We start from the raw sequence: 22,073 nt of genomic DNA on the forward strand, positions 1-22,073 counted from the left end.
AAAAAAAAGGGCATAGAAAATTCTGACTTTAATCTCAGAATTCTGAGTTTAAACTCAGAATTCTGACTTTAAACTCAGAATTCTGACTTTAAACTCAGAATTTTGACTTTAAAGTCAACACGAACATGTGAGCCATATCCTTCAGCACTGCAGAGGCCGAGGAGCTGCAGGAGTGAAACCAACAAAATTGACGTCTGTAAGTGTCTTTTTGCGTGCTCAAGGCTTACCGGAGGAAGTCATTTCGCTAATGGAAGAACAGAAGGTAAGTAAAACAAAGAAAATGTTTTAAACTGGATCTTGTAAATGAACGGGCAACAGGCTATGCAAGCATTTTGCTTCAGCCATGCAGGGCTTTGCATGCATAGCTAGTGCTAAAACCAGGGCTTTGTCTAGATATGTTTAGCACCACCATTGACGTGCCCGTTTGTATCAACAACTACCTTATAATCTCATTTTTTTTGCCTTTAGTCAGAAAATACTCTCTACATATGCCTAAAAGATTGTCGTGTTTTACTCCTATGCATGATGATTGATACATACCAATCTTTACACTAACCCTCCAACACAATAACATTCAGTATTCAGATGCCTTCTCTTCGTGTGAAACGTTCTCTCTTTTTATTATCTCATTGCCAAACAAACACTCTGCATACGATGGTACCCCGTCACTGAATCATACCCTTTCATAACATTTCATAAAGTCTTGATGTCATGTTGTCAGCCAAGTAGAAGCTCCAATCAGTCATCTTCATCATCATCCTCATCATGTTCTCTGTAGTTATGCTGCTGCTTCTGGCTGCTGGATCCTGTGAGTTTGACTGAGACAAAAACACTGTTCACTCTTGTTACACCATTAACCATTAAACTGTTTGTCCTCTTCAGGTGTAAAGTGTGAACAGCTGGCACAGCCAGCCTCTGTGAGTCTGCAGCCAGGTCAGAGGCTGACCATCACCTGTCAGGTCTCTTATTCTGTGAGCAGCTACTACACAGCTTGGATCAGACAGCATGCAGGGAAAGGACTAGAGTGGATTGGTAGCGAACGTGTTGGACAAACGAAATACTACAAAGATTCACTGAAGAACAAGTTTAGCATTGATTTGGACTCTTCCAACAACAGAGTGACTCTAAATGGACAGAACATGCAGCCTGAAGACACTGCTGTGTATTTCTGTGCCAGAGATCCAGAGGCGCTCTAACACTACTGGATAATTGTTCAGTAAAGGAGAAGATACTCAACTTTTACTTGTGTTTAACCCTTGTGCTATCTTAGATGACCCCACCCTTACATTGATGTGTTCTCCCTACCATGACAATGGTGGATGAAGGTGGAAAGATTTCATGTGATCCATGGAAACCAGTGAAGAACACAAATCATTGAAGAAAAAAGGTTCAACACACTGTCTAGTGGGTCTAGATGACCCAACTCCCAACGTTAAATTTCCTAGGATAGCAAAAGGGTTAAAGGATGAAATAAATGTAATCTAGTTGACATGATCTGATCAAGGTGGACCCAGATGCTGCAACCCGGAAGGAAGAGGCAGGTAGATGGAAGGTATGTAACAGGTTTTAATTTGAAGGAGCCAGTGGATCCAGGAGGGGAGAGGGGCGTGGAGCTTGACGAGGAGTCTTCGGCCAACGGTTAGCACGTGAGTCAATGGCGTGACTAGTGTTCTCGACGGTGGCGAGAATAGAGTCTTTGGACAGCGGCGTGGCTGGAGTTCTTGACTGTGGCGTGGCTGGAGTTCTTGTGGAGCGTGGAGGGTTTTAGCTTCTGCTCGAGGTGGATTAGGACTCTGTTGCTCTCGTGGAAAAACGGCAGACCTGAAGCACAGCAAAAACATGATAAGCGAGGCAAAACATGACATAGAGGGCCAGGTGTAGCATGAGGTGAGGTAAGCACCATCAGGGTTAACGGACTGGCAAAGAATGCTTGAGGTGGGTCTCCTTAAATGACGGGTGCGTAGATGAGGAGAGTAGAAACACCTGCGAGTCCTGAGCAGAGTTGGGAGGGGGAGGAGTCTGACAAGCCACCATGACACTAGTCTGACAGTTATCAACATTTAAACAAAAGGCTTTTTGTAATCATCCATTTAACATTTGAGTGGACATATAAATTGATTTTGGTAAATAATGACTGTCATTACAATTGCAAAGACAAATGCATAAGACTTGGTTTGTGGAGCTAAAACTCAAAAACAAAGTTAACCTAATTTGACTAAAAATCAATACACAGACATAACAAAACTGGACTGTAAAAACCTGAAATGAGGGGAAACATGACTGGTAAACTTTTATTCCAAGTATGTTGTTGCATTTCATGAAAAACCCTCAGACAGGGCTAATATTTTCTGCTTTTAAAAACATGTGAAGTATTAAATGTATTTTAAATATTAACCTAAATTATGTCATGGCGTCGTAGACGTAACAGACCCAGATTCTGAAACCCCGGAAGTCACTCACTGCGAGTATGAACTTGAAAAGGTTTATTTTACCAATGGTAAATACAGTTTCTGAGGAAATGTGGAAGTTATTTCCTCCGTGGAAATATCTTGAAGTTCTTTGAGCTGATGAGGGTGAGGGGGGCGACGCGTGGACGCGACGCATGGACGCATCGGACCGTGGAGCCAGAGGGAGCGAGGTTTGGACGCTGAGAACAGCGGGACCAGCTTGAGGTGAGGACGCCGAGGACGACAGGATCAGCGTGGAGCGTGGAACCAGCGTGACCAATGGATGAAAACCTGAAGGTGAATACAAGGCGAGGTAAGTAACATGAACTAAAAAACATGCGCTAAGACTTAAAGGCCAGGCATAAGCATCGGAGTGAGTATAACGGACTGGCGCCGGATACTGGTGAGAAGCTCCCTTATGAAGGCCGGCAGGGTGATGAGAAGATGAAGATCAGCTGGTTCCAATCAGTGGTGAAGAAGAGCTGTGGGAGGGGGAGGTGAACTGCCAGGCACCATGACAAATTGACCTGTTTACCTTTTTTATAATACCGTTCTGTGTTTGTTTATCTGCATCTCACCCTCGGCTAGGATGAGGGGGTTTTACAACACACTGTCCTTAGCTGATGAAGAATACTTTTTGAACTGAGAATCTTCCCAAATGGTTCATTATATGACACCCCCTAATGAACTTTATTCTCTGTTTGGAATTTGTAACCTCCTACTTGAATTCTTACTAAAAGGAGCACTGTAAGAAGCAGACCTTTGAGAAGAGAAGTTACTTGTGCATAAGTAACTTAGATTCTTGTTGTGGTTTCTTATTGTGTTTTTTTTTTTAATGTCTAGATGCATTTATCTGACAGAATAGAAACAAGATTATTCTGTCTGTACTAAATATTATCCATTTTATTTTGTTTTCAGTGGTACATTGGCCTTCAATCTCAAGTTTTAGTCTTTAAAGGTATTTATCGAACTGGAAGATTCCCATTAATAGCATGTTAACAATATCATGTAACAAAAAGTTTTCCTGTGGATTACTTTTTTCAAAGCTTCCAGTTATGATCTAACTATACTTGTGGTAAATGTGTCGTGGTCTTTTGTTTTAAGTCAGCATCAAAGATTTTCAGCTTCTCATGAAAGAGTCATTTCCTCCCTGTCTGTGCCTTTGGGACACCAGCTGAGACCAAATCACTGAAAGAAAGACTAAACTGATGCAAAAGATCTCTGTTTCACTGCTCAGTTTGCATGTCAGCAGATGCTCGTGTCTGTTCACATGTTCTGCATATGTGCATCAATTGAAACAAGGTTTTAACATTGTGTATTAAAAGAAAAGAGTAATTGTTGCAGATTTTTTGACTGTAATGTTTGAGTTCCACCTCAAAAAACCTACAATAGAAATGTTAGACAGGTTACAACTGAACACACCAAGAACAGGTTGATGATGCTGAAATGCTCTACTCATCATTGCTAATGCTTCACTAATTTTTGCCAAAACGATAGAAACAAATTAATATTATAATTGAAAACATGTGACAAACAATTGAAAGCAAACTAAAGCACAGACAGCATTGGAAGGCTAAAAAATAACTCAATATAATTTAAAAAAATAGGAAAAACTCATGGAGAAAATAAAATGTGTGTGGACAATGTCAGAAGTATATGTTTTGCATCCGTTGTCATTGGAACTGTAGACAAGTTATTCTTGCTGCTTGATTCTAAATCAAAAGTTACTGGGGCTGCACTATCGCTTCAAAAAAGTCTTGGTTCAAATCCCAGCAGGGTTGTTTCTGTGTGCAGTTTGCATGTTCTGTGTCTGTGGGTTATTTTTGTCCAGTCAAGGCTCTTCCCACAATCCAAAAACATACATACATTCATTGGTTGATTGGGGACTCTAAAATGTCTCATAGTTTCGAATGTAAGTGTGTGAGGTTTTGTTTCTGTGTTGCCCTGCGATGGACTAACAGCTGTCCAGATCTGGGGTGTCAAACTCATTTAGGTTCGGGGGCCACATTCTGATCGTCTGATCTCAAGTGGGCCGAACCAGTACCATAAAAGCAAAAATAACCCATGGTCAGCTTGTTATACCACTGTCATTCAAGTGTGCAAAACACAATCAAATGTCCAAGAATCTTTTCCTGGTTGGCTGCTTGAATTTTGTGGCAACATCTGCCTTCTTCCTGACCTTTAATGGGGCGCCATCAGTGACCAGACTGGCATCACGTGACCAGTTCACACCAACATTGTCCAGTGCAGTAACTAGAGAGCTGACTGTCATCAGCTGTTTTTGTGTCCATAAACTCAGCAAACTCCGTCACTTCAATACCTCTAATAAATATGCACAGTTGCATATATCTGTGATGTCGGTGCTTTCATCATTAGTGACCAAAAATGCAATAAATGACTGGATTCCTTCATTTGGCCGCCCAAATCAGAGATGTTGTATATGGCATTGTAATACTTGATAGACTTATGTTGGCAAAGGTCGACGTTTTTTTGGAGCAAAAGACTTCTGCATGTATTTTTTCATAAACTTACCATCTGAAAATGGATTGGATGTTTGCACTAAGCTATTTGCAATAAGACAAAAAAAGACGTGTTGATGACATACCAAGCATGCAGTTTTTACATTCAGCTCCATGAACAAATAAAACTGTCCATTTTTCCCGGAAAGCTTGGCACTCCACTTCAACATTTTTTTTGACAACATTTCGGTCATTAGGCTGTCACTACTGATCATTCTTATAGCAATGTAACAGCGGTGAAGCTAGCAGGGAATCAAACTGAATCTTACCCAAAGACAGATCTGTTTGGTTTCGCAATTGGCACGTGCAGAGATATGCCGTTTCACATGTTTTCCTTTATCTTTGGTCCCCCTAGTGGCGGAGTTGTGCATTTCGGTTATTTCTTTAAAACAAAATCATAACCCGCCACAGGAATGGACTTGAAATTTGCTTTTTTTTTAAAAAACACCCTTAGAATTTCTACTCATGAGTTGGCCGGATTAAACCATCTTGGTGACCGAACACTGCCTGCGGGCCGTATGTTTGACATACCTGGTCGAGATTGTACCCCACCTTCAGAGGTTGGCTAAGCTCCAGCAACCCCATGACCCCGTATGGGAACAAGCAGATATAGAAAAATGATAGATGGACAAAAAAGTCTTTTGAAAAAAATAATGATTTCTAAATAACAGCATCTGGGTAAAAAATGTTTACATATAAACTACATAATATGCATAACTGTTTCTTAAAATCCTAGTATGAAATGACATTGTTTTATATCAATATAGCCTTTATTTTATGAGGTCATTAAAAAATAAAACCTATTGGTTGATTTTACTGTATTTAATTCTGTAACGGAGTGGCCAGGAGAGAAACCCAGAAGCAGGAAGGACATGACACAAATCCTCAGTTAGAGTAGGATTTAATACAGGACCAAACTAGAGAAGGTACGAAGACGCTCAGGCACCAAACACAGAACAAGCCACACTTTAAATACAGGCATAATCACTAACTCAGTGCAGCTGTGACTCACACAGGAGGACTCAGCGAGGGGGAGGACATTCAGGAGAAAAATCAGACTGCCAGACAAAACAACAAACAGACATTTTCATGACATAACCCCACCCTCTAAGTCCGGCTACCAGACGGACGACGAGGTTGGTCAGGATGGTCCCGATGGAAACAGGCGTGACGATCCGGGACCCATTGACGATCCGCAGGACCGTAACCCTCCCAGTCGACAAGGTATTGTATGCCCCGACCCACTCGTCTGGAAGCAAGTAGGGCTTTGATCGTGTAGACTGGACCAACATCCACGAAGCGAGGAGCCGGAGGGGGCACTGGAGCAGGTTGAAGAGGGGAGTCTCTAGCTGGCTTTAACTTGCTGACATGGAAAACTGGGTGGATTCGCAGAGAGTGAGGCAATTCCAGTCTAACAGCCACAGGATTTATTATTTGGGTGATAGAGTATGGACCGATGTAGCGGGGAAGCAGCTTCTTGGTTCCTCCTTTCAAAGGAACATCCGCTGAGGAAAGCCACACTTTGTCTCCCACCTTATAGGCTGGAGCAGCAGACCTCTGACGGTTTGCGACAACCGTGAGCCTCTCCTGGTTCCGTAGAAGCTCAAGTCGGTACTTGCTCCAAGTACGACAACAGCGTCTCACGAATGCAGCCGGTCCCGAAGAAGAGGCTACTTGTTCCTGGTGAGGAAATAGAGGTTGTTGATACCAGTAGGCTGCTTGAAAAGGCGAGTACCTGGAGGAATAGCTCAGGGAGTTGTGGGAATACTCAGCCCAGGGAAGCTGAGACGACCAAGGCCTGGGATTCTTGAGACACATAACTCGTAAGGTCGTCTCTAGGTCTTGATTATACCGCTCTACCTGGACATTGGTCTGGGGGTGGAATCCAGAGCTTGGGCTGACCTTGATCCCCAGGAGATTGCAGAACTCCTTCCAAAACGCTGCTATGAACTGTTGACCACGATCAGAGGTAATGTTTAGTGGTGAGTCCAAAAGGCATGACTAAGTACTCGAAATGACCACTGGGAGTGTTAAAAGCTGTTTTCCACTCATCCCCCTCTCGTATGCGAACCAGATGGTATGCATTCCTGAGGTCCAGTTTTGTGAAGACTTGGGACCCACTCAACAGATCAAACGCGGTCTGTAAAAGAGGAAGAGGATAAGTGTTCCGGGTGGTGATGCTATTTAAACCCCTGTAGTCGATGCAAGGCTGCAGGCCTCCATCTTGCTTGGCCACAAAGAAGAACCCAGCTCCAGCCGGAAAGGAGGAGGGTCGAATGATTCCAGCCTGCAAACTCTCCTGCAGATACTCCTTCATAGCCCTGCGTTCAGGTGGAGACAGAGGGTAGATGTGTCCTTTAGGTGGATGTGTTCCTGGTAGGAGGTCAATAGAACAATCGTATGGACGATGGGGAGGCAGAGACTTATCTCGGACTTTACAGAATACTGCATTCAGGTCATGATATACAGAGGGTATAATACTAAGATCTGGTGGATCAGGAGCATGTTGACTACAAACAGAACGCACAGTAGCAGCAGAAAGACAGTTCAACAAACAAAAAGAGCTCCACGACAATACCCGCCCAGAAGACCAGTCAATATGAGGGGCATGTTTGCATAACCAGGGAAAACCTAAAATAACAGTGGGTTTTAAGTCCTCTACAACATAGAACCTCACAAGTTCAGTGTGGTTTCCAGACACAGACACTTTAATGTTCACAATGCGTGAAGTGACCCTGTGAATGACTGAACCATTCAATGCATGAATTTCCAAGGCTGGAGACAAAGTCTCAACAGGAATCATGAGTGTTCTCACCACTTCCTGAGAGATTAAGTCTCCATCAGAACCAGAGTCAATTAATGTCTCAAAATCCTCCTGTACTCCAGCGTGTTCAACCAAAACCTTGGTATGTGGCCTTGAAGGTGGTGAAAAAGAGGAGATACAGCTCACCAGTTCTGCCTTTTCTCTGGAGTTCTTCGAACAGCTTTGCAGGAAATGTCCGGGAGCCCCGCAATACAGACAAAGCTGCTCCCTTATACGCCTCTGGCGCTCTGCCGGAGTGAGTCGACCAGACCTCAGCAGTATAGGCTTGGGGGGAAAGTAAACACCTGACGTGGAGCACCAATGCTGGAATGAAGTGGGGAATCACCCAGGCGATGCGGTGAACAGGAGCCTGAGCCGCTACGTTGCTCCAGGCCCCGCTCTCTCATCCTCCGATCAATGCGCACAGCCAGGTTGATCAGCTCCTCCAGGTCCTCTGGAACCTCCCTCGCTGCCAACTCGTCCTTGAGCACGCTGGAGAGACCTTGAACAAAAACATCCACCAGCGCATCGTCAGACCAGCGGGTGCTGGCAGCTAGAACCCGAAACTCCACAGCGTAATCTCAGACGCTGCAGGCTCCTTGCTGGAGACGGAGGGGCTCAGAAGCGGCAGCTCAGTGAGGTGTGGTCGGGTTGAACACCGTGAGGAGTTGGGTAGAGAAAGCTCGAAACGTGCGAAACAGTTCAGTTCCACGGTCCCACTCTGCCAACCCCCATCGCTTGGCTCGTCCAGTAAGAAAACTCAGAGCGAAAGCCACCTTGCTCTGCTCGGAGGGGAATTCACTTGGGTTGAAGTCAAACTGGAGGCGACAGGAAGTGAGGAACGCCCGGCAGTCCTCAGCTGTCCCATCAAAAGGCTGTGGTGAACCCAACCGGATCATCCGAGATGGAAAAGGAGACTGAATATGGGGAGCCTGCTCCAAATGTGACAGCCGGTCATGAAGCTGCTGAATGCTGGAAACGCAGTCACTCAGATCACAGGGGAAGACAGACATCTACTCAGCGGCAGGCCGTGGTGAGTCTCCCAATTGTGGTCCTTCTGCTGGGTTTGACATGGCCTGAACGTAATGTAACGGAGTGGCCAGGGAAGAAACCCAGAAGCAGGAAGGACATGACAAAAATCCTCAGTTAGAGTAGGATTTAATACAGGACCAAACTAGAGAAGATACGAAGACGCTCAGGCACCAAACACAGAACAAGCCACACTTTAAATACAGGCATAATCACTAACTCAGTGCAGCTGTGACTCACACAGGAGGACTCAGGGAGGGGGAGGACATTCAGGAGAAAATCAGACTGCCAGACAAAACAACAAACAGACATTTTCATGACAAATTCATTGAAATGTGAATGTTTTAGATCTCTATAACTGTGGGTTGATACCCTTCTGAACTGTTTTTTTTTAACAGATAAACAGGTTTTTACTTTGATTTTCATCGTAAAGCTTTTGCAGCCCAAAAGAAAAAAAACTGACAAAATCGTGAAAAATTGTTAAAATCTGATGCTGCACAAAATGCTAAAATTTTAAAACATTTTGTAAAAATTGAAACCCTATTTATGTGACATTTTATTCTTCTGGGAAATGTGTATCATCTGTTACACTTTACAATTTTTATAAGGAGTTAAATAATGAGGATGTCTTACATATTTTCACATGCAAGAGACAAAAACACTGTTCACTCTTGTTCCACCATTAACCATTAAACTGTTTGTCCTCTTCAGGTGTAAAGTGTGAACAGCTGATACAGCCAGCCTCTGTGAGTCTGCAGCCAGGTGAGAGGCTGACCATCACCTGTCAGGTCTCTTATTCTCTGAGCAGCTACTGGACAGGCTGGATCAGACAGCCTGCAGGGAAAGGACTGGAGTGGATTGGTAGCGAATGTGTTGGATGCACTAAATACTACAAAGATTCACTGAAGAAACAAGTTCAGTATGACCTTGGACTCTTCCAACAACAGAGTGACTCTAAATGGACAGAACATGCAGCCTGAAGACTCTGCAGTGTATTTCTGTACCAGAAGGACACAGTAGCTGCGTTTACATGGGCAAAAGTAATCGGAAAGAATGCCTGATCGGAAAGAAAAGGCGTCATGTAAACGCGCCGTTCGGAATACTCTGCCCCGATCAGACTCATTCGGATCAGAATTTCTTTCCGATCGAGATAGGTGGGTTATACCGATCGTTTATCCGATCGTAGAGCATGTAAACGGTCATTCCGATCTTGTGTCACTGTTGCTCTGGTTCACGTCATGCATAGACGGTGTTTCGCTGAGAGAAAGCCTTGGAGCTCATACGGGACCGACCAGCTGCTCTGCGGACGCCCCGTGAAAAGCACCGCTCCGCTCTCGCCCCGCTGGGTCTCTGCCTCTCCCTCCTTCACGAGGGGTATGCAGGGCAGCAGCGCTTTGGACCAAGTGAGCAGAGGAGCCAGATAACTTTGTGTGTGAAGGGAGGGAGGGATGCTTAGTTACGTGTGCGTTTTATTGTTTGTTATGTGTGGGAGAATTCAGACTGCGAGCCGTCCCGCCACTCTGGGTTAGCGGCTGCAGGACTCAGGAGGAACCGTGTTTGGGGCGGTGTGTGAACGTCTCAGAGCAGAAATAAATGTTGCTCCGACCTTTAGAAGCTGTCCCGGCAAAATAAAGGCCGATGTTATTCCCACATATTTACGTGCAGCCAAGATGTAGATTGCCGTGTCTCTCGCACGGTCCTGGATTTTGTGTCCTCAAGCAAGGCTAATGTTGTTAGCGCGTGTTTACAGCCTGTCCTAACTCTTCCAGCTCCGTTCTTCAACATAAAAAGCAATGACCACACGGATTAAAAAAACGATGAGCGAGCAGGCGCTTCATACTATTCATAACATTAATAAAAGCACGTTTGGAAGATCGCCTCGTGTTACGGAGCTGCTGCACAAAAGTCTGTGGCAGCGGTCTGTTTACAACGAGGCGCATCTCTTCTTCCGGGTTTTTTTTTACCACTACTGCGCATGCCCAAACGATTTATTCCGACCAAAGGCGTGAGCCATGGGAACGCTTGTTCTAATCGGAAAAAGGTTTTCTGATCCCATGTGCACGGGTGAATTTTAACCCGACCATTGATCCGATCAAGATATTCTGCCCATGTAACCGCGGCTAGTGACACAAACCATCAGCAGACCTGAACAAAAACCCCTCAGAGACTGAAAGCTTGTAACATGAATCCACCAGAGGAGGCGCTCTAACACTACCAAAGATTTTTTGCTTTAGTTCCAATACTAAAAAATACTAGTCTTGGAAATATTGAATCAACAAATGAGTATTTTCTATAAAATAAAGTCAAATCTATTCTGATCATATAAAATAAATTCAAACTTATTTATGAGGCACTTTTCATTAATACAAGATATTATACAGAATAAAAACATCTAAAAACAAAAAAACAGAAATCTGGCTTGATGCTGAGTGATGACGTCATGGTATGGGGATCTATCCACACCAGGGACCCCCCTTCTTCCATTCAAAGCATCCAGCCAAATTCCACTGCAACAACACTGTTCACTGAAAAGGCTGAGTCACTGGGGTGGAGTGACTCAGGTATGGAATATTTTTTTTTTTCTTTTGTTGTTGTGTTTTTTTTCTCTTCAGTTTTTACTGAAATAAATAAAAGCACACACGGAATCACAATAAGTGAATAAAAAATGATCTAAAAAAAATATCCTACAGAAGATTCCACAAAATTCCAAATAGGAATATATTTAATTACTTTAATACTCAGCACACTTTTTTTATTAAAAATGTTCTAAATTTCTACAATTGTTTATTACATTCATTAAAGTAACATATTGCTGTGGCCTAATTTCCTAATTTAATTTCAAGGTTAAAACAATACCACATGCTTCGTCATTTCATCTAGTACAAATTAAAAGAAAATGTAAACAACGTGAAAATAAGAGTACATTGTACATCTAGTACTATTTCTATTGGGTTTATACTTTAATTTTCCTAAAACCTTTAAAGATTATTTTAAATATACAAAAGCTTTAATATTTATGCTGTGACAAATTCTGTTGGATTATTTGAAAAGAATGTTAAATCTGATCGTCCATTGTCTTTTACTCTGCTCAATATTTACCGTATCATGTTGAAACAGAATAAAAAGCTCGGTAAAATATGTTACGAAAAGAATTTCTATGTTTATGAATAATATCTATTGAAACAACAAAGAAATAGTAATAAAATATGATGAAAAAAGTGTGACAGGAATTCAACAAAGGACGTCACAGCAAAATCATGAAAATTTAAGTATAGAGCTCAAACAATCACTCAAACAATCAATTCAAAGTGATATGGTGCCTCTGTCAGACTCCTCCCCCCTTCCTCTCTGCTTGGTTCCTGATTCAGCCCAGCTGCGACCACTTACCTCATCGCCTCTTCTGCCTTCTTAAGGAGCTCCATGATCATCATTCCTCGCCAGTCCGTTGCCCTTGATGGAACCCATTGCCACAAATGGTCGCCTGAAGCTGTCTCAGCCGAGAACCTTTCTCCTGCCTTAACTCCTCGGTTACACCTCAAGCCTCTGCCATTTCCTCTCTCCCTCCGGACCTCCGCCGACGACAACTCACTCTGTAAAGGCCCGTTCACACTGGGACGAATTTCGTTTAACGCCTCGTGACTAAACAAAGGGCACCACTGTGAGTGTGCACACCGACGCGAAAAAACGCCACGCGTCAAAGCGTCAAAAAAAAAACCCGCCTCGGGTTCGTTTTTTTTTTTCGACGCGTCGCGTCGAAATCTATTCGACCAATGAGAATGCCGCTTTTGCACACGTGTCTGGAGCTTCTGAGGTTACAGTAAAACACAACTTGGGGGCGCTCAAACACAAAACTGCCTTGCTGAGCACACATACCAGCGAAGAAGATAGACGCCAAGTAGCGTCTACACTGCCGCGAAGAAATAATGACGGACATTCTAAAATATCCCCGAACCAAGCACCAGTTGGAGCTACTGGTGCTTGAAATATTCATGTTTTCTTTGTATTATTCTGACTAGCGAGTAAATACTTGCTCTCTTCTTCTGAGTGAAAAGCGACTTTAAGAAGCCTAAAGTTGCGCAGCGCCACCTTGTGTACAGGAGTATTTCTGTTTACATTAAGCGCCATCTAATGTCAGGGAATGAAATTGCATGTTCACTCGGCTCATCGCCAGCGAAAATCGCCTGGGTGTGAACACAAAAAACGTGGCGAAAAACGCTGGCGAATAACGCCTGGCGAATATTCGTCCCGGTGTGTACGGGCCTTAAGCCTGCGAAGGGATGCACCAGTGACGCCACCGAAGACTACGTTCCGCATTGTGGAAGCCACGCGTCCTGCTCTCCCTCCATTGCAGACCTCCTTATTAAATCCTCTTACCTGCCACTCTCGTCCTCCTCTGTGTTTCTTCCGGGTTTCTTCTGCGTCGAAAAGTGTTCTGTAGCCATGACACAAAGCTCTTTTATTTACAACCAATGAGTTTTATATTGTGTCGTTTGTAATACCGACTACTGAGATGTTTAAACGGCAGTCAATCTTTAATTGATCTCAAATGTGTTGCAATAATTACTGGTTTGATGTGATAATATGTTCGAATGATAATCAATGATTATTACATAATGGTTACTGTTACTGAAATCATGAATAAATGTTTTCTGAAGATAATCAATCATTACTAGGCTTTGGATTTTGTAACCTGAACAGAATGTATCTAATCAGAACCGGATTACAAAAACTAAAAACTATAAAAGGAATGAACTCAGTAGGGGTGGTAAATAATTCCTCCTACTCCTTCTCAAGCGATAAATTAAACTCTACTTGACTTTAGTTATTGATCACTAGTTTTTTAATTAAGCAAATGTGAGTTAAGTGTCTTTTTTTGTTTTTATTTTCTGTTTTATTAATCTATGCATTTCATAATTTCTGTGTTGACTTTGATAAATATGTGTAAATGATTTATTGCTTTGACTTCAATATTTGAAATAAATCAATAAATTAAATCAAACAAATCAAACTATATATTCTTAACTAAACTTAAAGTTTATGAATAAAAAAAATTAAATAATTTTATTAAAAAAGTATGAAACTTGAAAGTATTTTTTTATTCAAATGTGAAATCTGATGGAGCTGAATATCTTCTGTGAGGTGGAGTCAATGCAAACATGGACGTCTTCCTCCTCTATTTATCTGACAGCAGAGATGACAGCAGAGACACTGAACTCAGTTGAACATGATGGACTGTAGGACAGGACTGCTGCTTTTAACTCTCTGTTATGCAGGTGAACATCATCATGCAGATATTGTAGATTTCTGATGTTTTCCTTTTTTGTAAATCCAGACTTCTGATTTTCCTTCCCAGTTGTTGATGGACAGACTCTGACTGAGTCTGAATCAGTGGTTAAAAGACCTGGAGAATCCCACAGACTGACCTGTTCAGCCTCTGGATTCACTTTCAGCAGCTATAACATGAACTGGATCAGACAGGCTCCTGGAAAAGGACTGGAGTGGATCGCTTATATTAGCACCTACAGTGATCCAATTTATTACTCCCAGTCAGTCCAGGGACGGTTTTCCATTTCCAGAGATGATTCCAGCAGTAAAGTTTATCTACAGATGAACAGTTTAAGGATGGAGGACACAGCAGTTTATTACTGTGCCAGAACAGACACAGTGAGAGACATTTTGGGGACGGTCGTACAAAAAGTACTTCCTCTTTTATCTGTTAAAATCATCTCATCAATGTCAGACAGATGTTTTTTTGTACAATTCTGCTGAGGCATATTTGGTTTCCCTGTTTTTTTCCTTCCCTGTTTTTGACTCTCAGCTAGAAGCACCAGAATAAAATGAAGTAGAGTTAATGAATTGATTTTCTTGGTTATTTTTGTTCATGTGTGGTATAAAAATGGAAAAATTATAGTTTTAACAGTCATACTTTATGCAAATTTCTTTCATAAAAAACCTTATTAAAATTTAGGCAAATATAATACAAAAAATACCTAGAATGATTTGTTCAATAAATTCCATGAACCTACTTGTTCAGGTTTACACAAAACAACAGAAAAACATCAGATTGCGTTCATTTTGAATTATATATGTTTTTCTAAATTCTTCATCTTATTGATTCTAATCTAATTTTTCAGATTTACAGATGACAGAAAGCAACATGTTAACATATGAATATGTGAAGAAATTGTTTTTTATTAATATCATTGTTCAAATGTAGTTGTTTAAATATATTTTAAATGTTAACCTAGATTGACCTTTTTACCTTTTTAGAATAACGTTCTGTGTTTGTTTATCTGCTTCTCATCCTCAGGTAGGATGAGGGGGTTTTACGACACACTGTCCTTAGCTGATGAAGAATACTGTTTGAACTGAGAATCCTCCCAAATGGTTCATTATATGACTCCCCCTAATGAACTTTACTCTCTGTTTGGAAATTGTAACCTCCTACTTGAATTCTTACTAAAAGCAGCACTGGGAGAAGCAGACCTTTGAGAAGAGAAGTTACTTGTGCATAAGTAACTTAGATTCTTGTTGTGGTTTGTGGTTTCTTATTGTTTTTCTTTAATGTCTAGATGCATTTATCTGACAGAATAGAAACAAGATTTTTCTATCTGTACAAAAAAAAAATATTTTGTTTTCCATTAATAGGATGTTAACAATAAAATGTGACAAAACAGTTTCCTGTGGATTACTTTTTTCAAAGTTTCCAGTTATGATCTAAATATATTTGTGGTAAATGTGTCGTGGTCTTTTGTTTTAAGTCAGCATTAAAGATTTTCAGCTTCTCATGAGAGAGTCATTTCCTCCCTGTCTGTGCCGTTGGGACACCAGCTGAGACCAAATCACTAAAAGAAAGACTAAACTTTGCAAATGCAAAAGATCTCTGTTTCACTGCTCAGTTTGCATGTCAGCAGATGCTCATGTCTGTTCACATGTTCTGCATATGTGCATCAATTGAAACAAGGTTTTAACATTGTGTATTAAAGGAAAAGAGTGATTGCTGCAGATTTGTAGATTTGACTGTGATGTTTTAATTCCACTGTAAAAAAGTTATTCTTGCTGCTTGATTCTAAATCTAAAGTTACAGGGGCTGCACTATCGCTTCAAAAAGGTCTTGGTTCAAATCCCAGCAGGGTGCTTTCTGTGTGCAGTTTGCATGTTCTCTGTCTGTGGGTTATTTTTGTACAGTCCAGGCTCCTCCCACAATCCACAAACATAATGCATAGGTTGATTGCGGACTCTAAAATGTCTCTTAGGTTTGATTTAATTTATTAATTTATTGTGTGAAAGTGTGAGAGGTTTTGTTTCTGTGTTGCCCTGCGATGGACTTAAAAACTGTCCAGATCTGGGGTGTCAAACTCATTTTGGTTCGGGGGCCACATTCCACCCGTCTGATCTCAAGTGGGCCGCCGAACCAGTACCATAAAAGCAAAAATAACCCATGGTCAGCTTGTTATACCACTGTCATTCAAGTGTGCAAAACACAATAAAATGTCCAAGAATCTTTTCCTGGTTGGCTGCTTGAATTTTGTGGCAACACCTGCCTTCTTCCTGACCTTTAATGGGGCGCCATCAGTGACCAGGCATCACGTGACCAGTTCACACCAACATTGTCCAGTGCAGTAACTAGAGAGGTGACTGTCATCAGCTGTTGTTGTGTCCATCAACTCAACAAACTCCGCTGTGACAGTCACTTCAACACCTCTAATAAATATGCACAGTTGCATATATCTGTGATGTCGGTGCTTTCATCAATAGTGACCGAAAATGCAATAAATGACTGGATTCCTTCATTTGGCCGCCCAAATCAGAGATGTTGTATCTGCAATTGTAATATTTGACAGACTTAGGTTGACAAAAGTTGACTGCTTTTTGGGGAAAAAGACTTCTGCATGTATTTTTTCATAAACCTACCATCTGAAAATGGATTGGATGTTTGCACCAACTTATTTGTAATAAGGCAAAAAAAGACGTGTTGATGACATACCAAGCATGCAGTTTTTACATTCAGCTCCATGAACTGTCCATTTTTCTCGGAAAGCTTGGCACTCCACTTCAACATTTTTTTTGTGTGACAACATTTCGGTCATTAGGCTGTCACTACTGATCATTCTAATAGCAATGTAACAGCGGTGAGGCTAGCAGGGAATCAAACTGAATCTTACCCAAAGACAGATCTGTTAAGTTTTGCAATTGGCACGTGCAGAGATATGCTTTTCCTTTGGTCCCCCTAGTGGCGGAATTGTGAATTTTGGTTATTTCTTTAAAACAAAATCATAACCCGCCACAGGAATGGACTTGAAATTTGAAAAAAAAAAAAAAAAAAAAAAAAACTAGAATTTCTGCTCTTCCTGAGTTGGCCGGATTAAACCATCTTGGTGACCGAATACAGCCTGCGGGCCGTATGTTTGACACCCCTGGTCCAGATTGTACCCCACCTTCAGAGGCTGGCTAAGCTCCAGCAACCCCGTGACCCTGTATGGGAACAAGCAGATATAAAAAAATGATATATGGACAAAAAAGTCCTTTAAAAAAATAATGATTTCTAAATAACAGCATCTGGGTAAAAAATGTGTTTACGTATAAAATACACAATATGCATAACTGTTTCTTAAAATGCTTGTATAAAATGGCAATCTTATTTTATATTAAAATAACATTTATTTTATGAGGTCAATTAAAGGAAACCTATTCGTTGATTTTATTGTATTTTATTTACTGACATGTGAACATTTTGGATCTCTATACTTGTAGGTTGATAACCTGAACTGTTGTTTTAACAGATAAACAGGTTTTTACTTTGATTTTCACCATAAAGCTTTTCTGGCCCTAAAGAAAAATACTAAAAAAACCATGAAGTATTGTTAATATCTGATGCTGCACAAAATACCAAACGTTTAAAATGTTTTGTAAAATTGAAACCCTATTTATGTGGCATTTTATTATTCTGGGAAATGTGTATCATCTGTTACACTTTACTAATTGTATATGGAGTTAAATAATGAGAGTAACTTATATATTTTTTACATGCAAGAACCTGTTGGGATCAGTGTGTACTTTCAGAGAGCTGTGTAGTTTTTCCTTTTAAGTAACTGAATGCTTGAATTTACATAACGGTCTACCTCTTAGAATATTTTCTTTATGCAAAGTAAACTTGTAGACCTTTTTTATATAGGCTTCAAATGTTTCCATTAGCAGCAGAGGAAGAGTTACTCCCATCAGATATTGTTCATCTTCACCATCATGTTTCCTGTAGCTCCTCTGCTACTGCTTCTGGCTGCTGGATCCTGTGAGTTTGACTGAGACAAAGACACTGTTCACTGTTGTTCCACCATTAACCATTAAACTGTTTGTCCTCTTCAGGTGTAAAGTGTGAACAGCTGACACAGCCAGCCTCTGTTAGTCTGCAGCCAGGTGAGAGGCTGACCATCACCTGTCAGGTCTCTTATTCTCTGGGCAGCTACTACACAGGTTGGATCAGACAGCCTGCAGGGAAAGGACTGGAGTGGATTGGTAGCGAATGTGTTGGATGCACTAAATACTACAAAGATTCACTGAAGAACAAGTTCAGTATGACCTTGGACTCTTCCAACAAGAGAGTGACTCTAAAGGGACAGAACATGCAGCCTGAAGACTCTGCAGTGTATTTCTGTGCCAGAGATCCACAGTGACACAAACCATCAGCAGACCTGAACAAAAACCCCTCAGAGCCTGAAAACTTGTAACATGAATCCACCAGAGGAGGCGCTCTAACACTACCAAAGATTTTTTGCTTTAGTTCCAATACCAATAAATAATATTTTGTTCCAAAGTCTTGGAAATATTGAATCAACAAATGAGTATTTTCTATAAAATAAAGTCAAATTCCTCCAACTCCTTTTCAAGCAATAAATTGACTTTAGTTATTGATCACTAGTTTTTGTAATTAAGCAAATGTGATTTAAGTGTCTTATTTTGTTTGTTTATTTTCTGTTTTTTTAATCTATGCATTTCATAATTTCTGTATTGACTTTGATAAATATGTGTAAATTATTTATTGCTTTGAATTCAATATTTGAAATAAATCAATAAATTAAATCAAATAAACCAAACTATATATTCTTAACTAAACTTGTGAACTAAACTTAACTAAAAAAGTGAAATAATTTATTAAGATCAGAAGAAAGTATTTTCTGATTCAAATGTGAATTCTGATGGAGCTGAATGTCTTCTGTGAGGTGGAGTCAATGCAAACATGGACGTCTTCCTCCTCTATTTATCTGACAGCAGAGATGACAGCAGAGACACTGAACTCAGTTGAACATGATGGACTGTAGGACAGGACTGCTGCTTTTAACTCTCTGTTATGCAGGTGAACATCATCATGCAGATATTGTAGATTTCTGATGTTTTCCTTTTTTGTAAATCCAGATTTCTGATTTTCCTTCCCAGTTGTTGATGGACAGACTCTGACTGAGTCTGAATCTGAGGTTAAAAGACCTGGAGAATCCCACAGACTGACCTGTTCAGCCTCTGGATTCACTTTCAGCAGCTATTACATGGCCTGGATCAGACAGGCTCCTGGAAAAGGACTGGAATGGATCGCTTATATCAGCTCTGGCAGCAGCAGCATCTACTATTCAGAGTCAGTGAAAAACCGCTTCATCATCTCCAGAGACAACAGCAGACAGCAGCTGTATCTGCAGATGAACAGTCTGAGAGCTGAGGATTCTGCTGTTTATTACTGCGCTAGAGACACACAGTGACTCAAGAGACAGAAACTCTGTACAAAAACACAACATAAAGATAATAGATCTCATCATGTTTTTAATATTATCCTATAGAACAGTGAATGCAAAGAGAGGAAAATTGATATTTTGCTAAGTCCCTTTGAACGGAACAAAATAACAGCTTTAGGAAAAATTAGGCATTTTTTTTGTCAAATTTTTACTTTTTTGTTGGTATTTTAGTTTGCAGATTTTTACGATTGCTAAAACTTTGGCACTTATACTTTGAAGCTGTTAAAGGGAGTCGCTGACCGATGTTCAGTTTGGAAAGAGTTGTTGTTTTCCCACTTTAGTTAATTTTTTTCTCCAGCCCTTTTTTGGAGCCAACTTTCATATTATCATTTACTCTAACTTACTCTAGCTGTATTTTATCATATTGTGTTATATTTTACTATTTTTACGTTTTTAATGTGATTTTATACATGAAATATTTTATCTTAGCAGCACCAAAGTAATTTTGTTAGAAATTCTTTATAATGACTGTTTAAATTTAACTGAATAAATGAAATGTTTTTATTTTCACTCAGTTTTTCAAATCTAAAACCTTTTATGTGTTTGGACATGAAAAATGTATTTGGACATTAAAAATCTCTCTATATCTATATATAACTATAAGACTATAAAAACTATAAAACTATAAAAAATTCATCGACTGCACTTTTAGTAAACTGTTGAACCATAAAGTAGTTTTTCTAAACATATTTGTCTCGGACACAGGCTGGGGTTTGATCAGCCTCAGTTCACTGTAGGGTTTCTGTTTAGAGACCCACATCACATTGTGTTCAGGAAACAACACTGATGATGTGTTTAAGATCAAACAATGACAGATGAACATGTTTCACCTGAAACATTGACTGTTTAATGATCTGCATGTTCAAAACATTCGTTTTTATAATTACAACACAACTGTAGCCAGACTGGTTATTGAAAATATTTTCTTTTTCTTTTTTAAAATTCATTGAATCAAAAGTGGCTATTCACATTATTTACATACAATTTTCATTTAACATTATGCAAATGTGTTTTTGATTATAAGGAAGTGAAGTGTGAGTGTTTGAGTCAGAAAGACCTCAGTGAGTTCATCTTCAGCATCAACCATGTTCTCTGCAGCTCTGATGCTGCTGCTGACAGCTGGATCCTGTGAGGAGATTTCAGTGGATTCACAGCAATAATCAGATCAGAAACATTTCAGATTCAGATGAATGATGGAGATGATGTTGGTTTGTGTTTCCACAGGTGTGGACAGTATTGATCTCATCCAACCAGACTCAAAGGTTGTTCAGCCTGGACAGTCTTTGACCATCAGCTGTCAGGTTTCTGGATATTCACTGACTGATAGCAGCTATGCAACAGGCTGGATCAGACAGCGAGAAGGAAAACCAATGGACTGGATTTCTCATCAGTGGGGAGGTGGAACTTTAAGACAAAATGATGCTCTGAAAAACAAGTTCAGCTACAGCAGAGACACTTCTGCAGGAACAGTGACAATAACAGGACAGAATCTGCAGCCTGAAGACACAGCTGTGTATTACTGTGTGAGACGCCCCACAGTGATACAAACAAACACAAACCTGGACAAAAACTCAGCAGCTATAAAAACCAAACAAGTTGTGTTTGTGAACAATAATTTAATAGATATTTGTTATTGCTTTAAAAAAATACAGATAGAATTAATAAACGTTTTATGTTCAATAAAAACAAAGGTGTTTTGTACAAAAAGAAAAATAAATCCAAAATGAAAAAGTAAACAATACATACAAGTAATTTTAATCTTATCAACACGATAAATTTTGTTTTGTACAGTACATCATCATTGGCTATTAAAAGTTTTTTTCACCATCAGTTTCGTTTCGTGTTATAAGTTTTTGCATTGAAGCTTCTAAACGGAGGTAAACCTAAGAAGATTTACAAGTAGTTAGTTTTTACCATGAATATTAATAAAGACAGACAGAAAACAAGAGTAGATTAAATGCTAATAACTAATACATAGAAACAAGTTTTTCAAAGAATAAATTGATCTTGACACACTCTTGAATCCCAAAAGGTGACACACAGGTAAACATTATTTTGTACCGGCAGAAATATTTTCTTACCAATAGCTGAGGGTTTGGTCTACAGGACAGCACAGAAACACTCATCCTGCCGACACAGGAGCAAAGCCTGAGCACCAGAGGAATAGAGATCCAGATCTACCACACCAGATAAGACCCAAAAGTGTAGGCTGTGTAAAGAGAAAACTAAATCAATCCAGCACAGAACTGCAGGGTGTAAGATGCTGGCAGAGAAAGCATATAGAGCTTCCCAACCAAGTGACTGGAATAGTATACAGGAACATGTGTGCAGAATATGAACTGGAAACCCCAAGATCAAAGTGGGAAACACCTCCTAAAGTGATGGAGAATGAGAGAGCAAAGATCCTTCCAGTCACAGACTGCATGGTAATGGTGAACCAGCAGACATTGTAGCGGTGGATGAAGAACAGAGGAAAGCCGTTGTGGATGATGTGGTA

At 40.4% G+C, this 22,073-nt stretch overlaps 1 protein-coding gene and 1 gene segment (V, D, J or C); both read left to right on the plus strand.

Annotated features, from left to right (window-relative positions):
* LOC101158331 overlaps window positions 1-22,073 on the plus strand; it is a 135,431-nt gene that overhangs the window by 71,610 nt on the left and 41,748 nt on the right. The window lies entirely within an intron of this gene.
* Window positions 18,007-18,469, plus strand: LOC101168520. The segment is given in 2 exon segments: window positions 18,007-18,087; window positions 18,162-18,469. Coding segments are annotated over 2 exon segments (354 nt in total).

The sequence above is a fragment of the Oryzias latipes genome, chromosome 8 (genome assembly GCF_002234675.1).
Source record: "Oryzias latipes chromosome 8, ASM223467v1".
In the NCBI taxonomy this organism is placed as follows: domain Eukaryota; kingdom Metazoa; phylum Chordata; class Actinopteri; order Beloniformes; family Adrianichthyidae; genus Oryzias; species Oryzias latipes.